The 8,762-nt window shown below is 35.5% G+C and overlaps 1 protein-coding gene across 4 annotated transcripts; it reads right to left on the bottom strand.

Annotated features, from left to right (window-relative positions):
• Nucleotides 1–2,874: 2,874 nt before the first annotated feature.
• Nucleotides 2,875–7,728, bottom strand: LOC131004468 (polyadenylate-binding protein RBP47B'-like). 4 transcript variants are annotated; one of them, XM_057931160.1, is made up of 8 exons: nt 7,413–7,728; nt 6,161–6,647; nt 5,427–5,500; nt 5,229–5,359; nt 4,879–4,975; nt 4,499–4,654; nt 3,367–3,467; nt 2,875–3,283 (listed from the first exon to the last, which is right to left on the bottom strand). In XM_057931160.1, the coding sequence occupies exons 1-8, from the start codon at nt 7,539–7,541 to the stop codon at nt 3,193–3,195; spliced, it is 1,266 nt and encodes a 421-aa protein (XP_057787143.1). In that variant the 5' UTR covers nt 7,542–7,728; the 3' UTR covers nt 2,875–3,192. The 4 variants fall into 4 exon arrangements, with proteins under 4 accessions (XP_057787143.1, XP_057787144.1, XP_057787142.1 ...); XM_057931161.1 differs by having other exon boundaries at nt 5,427–5,497; XM_057931159.1 differs by having other exon boundaries at nt 5,427–5,497; nt 6,161–6,650; nt 7,413–7,696.
• Between the last annotated feature and the right edge of the window lie 1,034 nt (nt 7,729–8,762).

Raw genomic sequence — 8,762 nt, 5'->3', positions numbered from 1 at the left:
AGTGAGGAGTTAAGAAAAGAAATCTTGACCGAAGCTCATGAGACGCCCTACACAGCCCACCCAGGAAGCACTAAGATGTATAGAGATCTAAAAAGAAACTTTTGGTGGGAAGGTATGAAGAAAGACATCGCCTCATTCGTTGAACGATGTTTAGCATGTCAACAAGTAAAAGCAATACATCAACGACCATCAGGTATGTTGCAACCCTTACCTATACTCGAGTGGAAATGGGAGCATATCACGATGGATTTCGTGACAGGATTACCAAAAACTATCAAGGGGAATACTGCGATATGGGTAATAGTAGATCGTTTGACGAAATCCTCACATTTTGTTCCAATCAAGATTACATTTGGGCTGGAACGTCTAGCTCAATTATATGTTAAGGAAATTGTACGTCTTCATGGAGTACCGGTGTCAATTACATCAGATCGTGATACAAGATTTACTTCATGTTTTTGGAAAAGTCTGCAAGAAGCCATGGGTACGCAACTAAATTTCAGCACAGCATTTCATCCCCAAACTGACGGGCAATCAGAAAGGACGATTCAAGTTCTAGAAGATATGTTGCGAACGATCATTATAGATAAAGGTGAAAATTGGGAAGATGTTCTGCCTTTGGTCGAATTCGCTTATAATAATAGTTATCAGGCAACGATCGGAATGGCACCTTTTGAAGCATTGTACGGGAGAAAATGTAGATCGCCTCTTTATTGGGATGAAGTTGGTGAACGAAGAATTCTAGGGCTGGATCTGGTTCGACAAATGGTTGAGCAAGTTGACCTTATCAAGAAACGAATTAAAGAAGCTCAAGATAGACAAAAATCATATGCTGATAGGCGTCGAACCGATTTACAGTTTAATGTTGGAGACCACGTGTTTCTGAAAGTTTCTCCATCAAAAAGAATAACAAGATTTGGTAAACGAGGAAAATTGAGACCCAGATTTATAAGACCTTTCGAGATCTTAGAAAGAATAGGCCATGTCGCGTATAGATTGGCATTACCTCCGAGTTTGCCAGATGTGCATGACGTATTCCACATCTCAATGCTAAGAAAGTATGTTTACGATCCAAAGCATATCGTAAGATATGATGAAGTTGTTTTAAACCAAGACTTAAGCTATGAAGAAAAACCAGTAAAGATACTTGACCACAAGGTCCAAGTCTTGCGGAATAAAGAAATACCTATAGTAAAGGTTTTGTGGAATCGTCATGGCCAAGAAGAAGCTACATGGGAACTAGAAGAAAAAATGTTAGCTGAATACCCTGAATTGAGTAACCAAGGTACGCAAATTTCGAGGACGAAATTTTTACAAGTGGTATCAGAGCCGAACCTCTCCCAGTACGGTGTGGTTCGGGGACGAACCAAGCGGAAGCTGGTGGGCCTGTGACGCCCGGGGACGAAGTACGGAGTGATCGCCGGTGCAAAGAGGCACGGACAAAGAGCGGCTCCGATTAAGACTTCCAAGCGGAGGAGCGCAGGGATGAACCAGAACACACCCGAACGAGAGGGATTCCGAGAATATGCAGGTATGGGACTGCATATTCGAGGAGAGCTTAAAGGATTTGATTGGGCTACTCATATCAATAAGATGCATCTTCTTTTCTGGTGTCCACACGAAAGAAACTCCAAGGTTAAGCGTGCTTGGCTTGGAACAATTCCGGGATGGGTGACCCCCTGGAAGTTTCTCAGGGAGCGTGCGAGTGAGGACAAAACACGCTAGAAAAGACTCGTATTGATTTGTGGGGACAGCCGTCAAGTCTGGAGCCGGGCTGTTACAATTACATTTCATTGTAACAATAATTACTTTTTATTACGACAATAATTAATTGATCAAATAGCTAAGAATAAAAGTTATAGAAAGTAAAAATAATATTACTTTTCTTCACATCAATACTTACTTTTGCTTATAAAATTAATTACTTTAACAAATAACTAAAAATAAAAGTTATTATGAATAAAAATAAAAATTATTGTGAAGAAATTTTATCTTGTTAAAATATTACCTTTCATCATATCAATGGTTACTTTTTCTTAAGATAATTTTTACTTGACTAAATAACTAAAAATATAAGTTCTAATGAGTAAAAATAAGCACTACTTTTATTCATATCAATACTTATTTTTTCTTATTATAATAATTACTTAACCAAATAATTAAAAGTACTAGGTCTAATAAATAAAAGTAACAATTACCATAAACAAATGTAATAATTTGAAACATTTGTTCACGATAATTGCTATTTTTACTCACGGGAACTTATACTTTTAGTTATTTTCCTCAAGTAATTATTGTCGTTATAAAAAGTAATTATTGTTATGAATAAATGTAATATTTTAAAAATATTACATTTTTCACAAAGATATATATATATATAAAAGCAAAAGAAAAATAATAAATAAAAAAACCAACAAAAAATAAAGAAAATACCGAAAGGATAAAAAAATAAAATATCTAAAATAATGCAAAAGAAAAACAGTAAAATTTAAAAAAATGCAATAGAGAAACAGTAAAAAAGAAGAAGAAATCATTGAAAAGAAAAGAAAAACAAAATATATAAAAAATGCAAAAAAAATAATAAAAAAAAGAAAACTGAAAAAGGAAAAAAAAAACGTATAAAAAAAGAAACAAAACTAAAAAAAGAAAATCCAAAAACTGTAAAAAAAAAAAAGGAAAAAGAAAAAAGAAAAAAAAAACAAAATACCAAAAATGTAAAAAAAAAGGAAAAAGAAAAAAGAAGAAAAAAACAAGGGGTTTGAGGTTTCGAACTTGAAACCTGCACGAAGTGAGGCATTATGAGCCTCATGCCACTGCGCCACCATGTAATTATGCTTATCTCTCTTGAAATATCTATATAAACCTTGAGTGGCACATGCAAGTTTTTGCGTTTTGTATAATGCTACTCAAATCGCTGGCAAACCTTACATTACAGCAACAGAACAATCTATAAATTCCAACAATACATGACAGATGGCATAACAAAAACTAACGAAGCCAATCGCCTTGCCTGAAGTGGGGATGATGCATCAACGGCTAATGATTTTTAATGCCTCAAATAAACTCAAGACTCTGATTTGCAACTAAAGATGGCTGCAACGCTGTACAGAGTCTCACTGCAAAATATTACAAATGCAGCACATAATTTTCTTCCCAGAGCGCAATAACAGTAATGAGTCCATCATATGTCTTCTAGGTTTGCTGTGGCAGCAGAGAGGTGGTCTGCCACAACGGCCTTCCTAAGATAGCTCTTCCATGAACAGCAAGGTAGGCAGCATTTAACCTAGGTTACATTCAATGAAAAAGGATCACAAAAGCCATCTAAAAAAGAAAATTCTATCAAGTAAATCACAGTTTGAATATTACTTGTCAACATCAGGCGTAGCCAAAGGATCATAAAGTTCCTCTGTGTGTTCCACTGGTTGAGCGACTCCCGATAAGGCAGTCATGTCTGGAGCTCCTTCGGTCTATATAGGAAGAGAAAATGTTAATTCAATATACTAACACCAAATGTAAATTCCACAAAAACATATCGCAACATTCTACCAATCAAATTTTTTCTTCAAAGTGATCTTTCAGTGAGTAAATGAATGGCTTTTTCTAGAACAATTATATCAAAACAGTCGAGCTTGAAGACAGTTCAGAAAAACATAATATTACTCCTACTACACCTCAACTTCGATACTTCTTGGAGTGAGGTAATCTTAGTTCATATGTCAGTGTCCCTAAAAGAAGTACCAGGGTTAAATATATATTCAGAAACTTTTGAGATATGATACGTGTTGTATGAAGTCCATACATTTTTAGTAATAAAGATCTTCACTGAAGTGATACAAGGAACAGTGACAAGTGTGATCGGTATGAACCAGCATTGATCGGTCTTCATTGTGTCACTTTAAATTTTTGAAGCAGCATTGATCGGTCTTCATTTTTTTCTCTCCGCTGAGAAAAAATCTTTACTAACAAGTATGTCTGTGTTGGCCTAGTGGTAGAATGGTTAATGTTTTCAATTTATCCACATAAAAAAAAAAAACTTCACTGCCAAAGAGAATATTTTCATTCTATATATATGGTTTATGACCAAGGATTAACGTAAAATTTAAAGACTTGTAGGATTCAATATCCCAAGTTAGAATGATAAACTAAGTGTGTTAAACAAGACAAAAACTTCTGAAGCTTGGCAATGTTCATACACAATAGCTGATTTAGCACCTATCTATTCTCATGAGAACAAACGATTGAAAGACAATGGTGCATGAGTTCAACAATTCCATTACCCAAGTATTAGAAGTTTCTAGGCATATCTCTTCCTGCCCTGTATCGAAATTTTTAATAGAATTCATATATTATAAGTACGAGAGGGCACCAATCTATAATCACAGATATGTACCATTAGCTGCATTGCAGAAATTATTTTTCATTTATTTTTTTTTTCTTTTTTCTTTTCCTTTTTTAGATAGGCATTGCAGAATATAGAAAAAAACAAGTTGATGATCACCTGATGAGGGTACTGTCCGTAACCAGCATATGCACCATATGCATATGCTGAAGGATCTTGCGTGACACCATATGCATAGGGATCATAGCCTTGTCCGTATGCATAATATGCACTCAATTGATTTGGATCTGTGTGACCCCAAACACCAGCAACATCCTACAGTGTACAGTGATAGACAAGTATTATTGAAAAAGATGTTTGTCCTGTTCCCATCTTGTGTGTGTATGTGAAATTAAGTATTGCAGCAAAAGCAACAAACAAGCCATGCTCAACTTGTACAAAAGATTGTATCTCAAACCAAAAAAAAAAATACACAACTTGCCCAAAAGATAATTGATGCATCAGAAATAAAATTTACACAATGGTTCAAGCTAGATGACCTGTTTTGCCATTGGACTCCTTCCCCAAGATAGCCGGACAACTTGTTGACCAATCACAGTACCCTGCATTCTCTGGATTGATTCTTCTGCTGACGTCCTGTCCAAGTAAACAGCACGGAAGCAAAATGTTCAGGTGGGGAAAAAGACTAATCAATTTTAAGGGAATGACATTGTCCACACTGAGAACGAGGCTCCTTTCCATTAGAAATTCAATGAGATCAGATTAAGACATGCCAAAAGTAGAGGATAAAATAGGGAAAAGAGATTACATTTCACACAAATAATTAGAGATTTAAGAGTAAGTTTGCTTTTCACTTATTTCTGAAAACACAACTGCCTACCAATATTACCTTGTAGCAAATTGCACAAAACCACATCCCTTGGCTGCAGGGATTTTAACGTAAACAATATCCCCAAACTGCAGGAATATCTGCCTCAATTCTTCTTCAGTAACATTAGGGTCCAGATTACCAATAAAAACCTGTAATTTCTAAAGGAAATGAGATCAAGCGTATGCCACAATATTTAGAGCTTAGAGATAATCTTACAGTAGTGTTGTTGATATCGTTATCCACTGGGACTGCCTGCACAGGAGTTGTGTAAGCGGGAGCTGGATATACTGCTGCCATTAGGAGAAAAAGGTCCTTCTAAGAGCACAGAAATTAAGTACTACTCCCTCCGTCCCACTTATCTTGCACACTTTCCTTTTTAGTTTGTCCCATTTATAATGACACTTTCCAAATAAAGTATGTGGTCCCTACCTTCTCTACACACATAAAATAAGTGGACCCTACCCACTTTATACTCTTAACCCTTTATTCTTAATTTTCGTGCCCAAAGCAAATGTGCCAAGATAAGTAGGACGGAGGGAGTACAACATAATGAATTCATAAACATGGTGAACATGGTGCAATCTTTTACAAAAACGGCACAGAATTCACTCGTATTATAGCATTAGTTCAAGTACAACTAGACTCTAAAGAGTGAGGGGTTCCCCAACTAGAAAAAGTCTAAAGAAACTTTGTCAGCTCCAAATAGCTGACAATAAGGACCTGTGTAACTGTTTCTCTGAGTGTGGTCAATACACCCACGCACTCGACAGAACAAAGCCATTAATGTCAAATAACCCAAAGGAGTAGGATGAGATAAACCCAACAAGAAAGAAAACAGATAGAGAGACTACTGACATGACTTAACGTGCAACAGTGGCTAAAAGCTATCAGAAGCCATAAGATGCAATCATGTCAAAAGCATGCAGTCACAACCATTCCAATGAACTCACCTTTAGTTGCAGCATACTGCAGCTGGACGCCAGTGGCTGTTTTTTTTGGAGCTGCTGCACTAATTCTCATGGGCCTAGTTGAGCAATAGAGACCATTCATCTCAACCATTGCTCGATTCCTTTCCGCTTCATCAGCAAACTTAACAAATCCATATCCCTTGGAACGCCCAGTATTCGGATCGGTGACAACCTTGGCCCCTCTAACTGATGGATAACTAACTCGGAAAGTTTCCTGCAACAGATAATCTGTAACATCTGGTGCTAAATCTCCAACGAAGATGGAGTGTTCAGGGCCTCCATCAGTACGCCTTTCCCCTATCCCAGAAGATGCCCAATTCAACCTGAAAGTTAGTTCAGTTCCAGGAATTTGGGTTCCATTATAGGACTGAAGAATACTTTCTGCAACCTGATGTGATGTGAATTCTACAAACCCATAACCCTCTGGCTGTCCTGTTATTTTGTTGCGAATTACTTTAATTGAGAGGACCTGCTGACAATTTTGGGTTCAAGTGTTCAACAAAACAATAGACCAAAAATCAATCTAGTTTCAATTTCATGTAGAGAAAAACACAATAATAGTATCTTTATGGTAAGAGGCAATAGAAAATGTTATCCTTGAACCTTCAGGAGGAGTTGGTTTGAGTGATAACGCATGATTGATAAAATAATTCAACTTAATCAAGTGTTTGATATGCATGATTCGGCCCATGATGGATAACTTGCCTAACACTCTAATCGTCCAATTAAGTGATTATTTATCACCCCAAAGTTGGATCGATTATTTAATCACCCTCTAATCCTATCAATCTCTATCCACCAAACCAAATGCCCCCTAAACTTATAAAAAGTTCCAATTACAGTAAACCCTAAAATATCCAGACTAAATCTAATTGGACTCGAGCTAAGATGAGAACGGAAGAGGCAATTCAGCATTTTTAATTTCTACGGCAATCCCTAAAACCAAAACTTGAAACTACCAGCAACTGCAGAAAGTACAAAGGCAGAACTGGGGTTTGCAAACTGCAGAATAACAACTATTGGTTCCAAATAAAATCTAAAAGAGATTTTCAAGAGTCCTAGATAAAATTGTGTTGCCGACATCGAACTCAGTGTTTTGCAGCACAGCACTGTAATCAGCTCAGAAAAACAGTTCAAAAAGAGTAGCAATAAAATAGAGTGAAATATTAAGAAGCGCCAGCAAATATGGTAAATAGGCATGCATAAGTGTGTGCAAATAGAGAGAGGAAGATACCTCGCCGGTGTGGGAAAACCAGGCACGGAGATAGTTCTCGTCAGCCCAATAAGGCAAATCTCCAATCCAGAGAGTGCGGACTTCTTCCAGCGTCGCTGGCTGGTGATACGGCGCCGTTTGTGCGCTCATTTTCTACTTGTTCTTCTCTTGGTATTTATGCAAGAACCTCACATTCGATCGTCTTTGTTACAGATATGAACTCTGCTGTTGCGAGTTTCTACGACGATGTCAAAAGGGGTTTCGGTTATTCCTTATTAGGGCGGATGACAAATGGAAGTTGATAGACCCATTATATGGAGTATCTATTACTCCCTAATTCTCCACCAATGGGTTAACATGCAAAAACACCCTATCGTTACCGCCTCAACTATATTTAAACCTCTAATTTAACGTTGATAGCAACTAACATTTCAAAGTTCATTAAGTACTACAATTAAATTTATAAACAAATAATTTCTTTTACAAAATTAAAAAATTCATTTTTTTTTAAATCTATATAAGTATATAAAAGAGGAATTTTCTTCCTTCATTTTTTGCCACCATTTTTTCTCTCTCTTCTCTCATCAATTTTTTCATTATTTTTCATCTCTTTTTTCTTTTACAATTTTAACACCTTTCTAAATAATAACAAATTTAATTTATGAAGAAATATTTAATAAGCATCTTATGTTTAAGTTTGTAACAAAATATTTAATATGGTATAAAAATTATTAAAAATAAATTTGAAACAAATAAGTTATTAAAATTTTAAAATATTCTATTTTCTTTCTCTTTGTTAAAATTTTGCAATTCTTTTATTTATGTCTGTGTATGAAAATATTTATTTATATGAAAAAATTGATTGGAGAAGAGAGAGAACAAATGGTGGGAAAAAATGGAGGGAGAAAACTCCCCTTTTATACATTATATAAATAAAAAAAATGAATTTCTTAATTTGTAAAAGAAATTTTGTTTATGGGTTTAATTGTAGTACTTAATGAACTTTGTTTATGCGTTAGGTTAGAGGTTTAAGTGTAGTTGGGGTGGTAACGTTAGGGGTGTTTTTGCATATTAATCCTCCATAGAATAATACTCCATCCGTCCACCAATTGGTGTATTAAGGGAAAGGGACATAGATTTTAAATATATATATATATATATATATATATATATATATATATATAGGGGAGGGCTAGAATAAAAACACTCTTAAGTGTATAAAATATAAATGATTTCCAGCCCTTAGATCATCAAGATCTACGGTTGATTCGTAACCTTGTTGGATGAATTCGTGGTCCTGAGTTCGAATCCCAAAGGTAACAAAAAATTATTTTTCGCAAGTCGTAACTCTGTTGGATAAATTCATACGTG

This window comes from Salvia miltiorrhiza, unplaced genomic scaffold (assembly GCF_028751815.1).
Source record: "Salvia miltiorrhiza cultivar Shanhuang (shh) unplaced genomic scaffold, IMPLAD_Smil_shh original_scaffold_404, whole genome shotgun sequence".
Taxonomy (NCBI): domain Eukaryota; kingdom Viridiplantae; phylum Streptophyta; class Magnoliopsida; order Lamiales; family Lamiaceae; genus Salvia; species Salvia miltiorrhiza.
The sequence above is the reverse complement of the archived record's forward strand: the minus strand, read 5'-3'. Positions and strand labels throughout refer to the sequence as shown.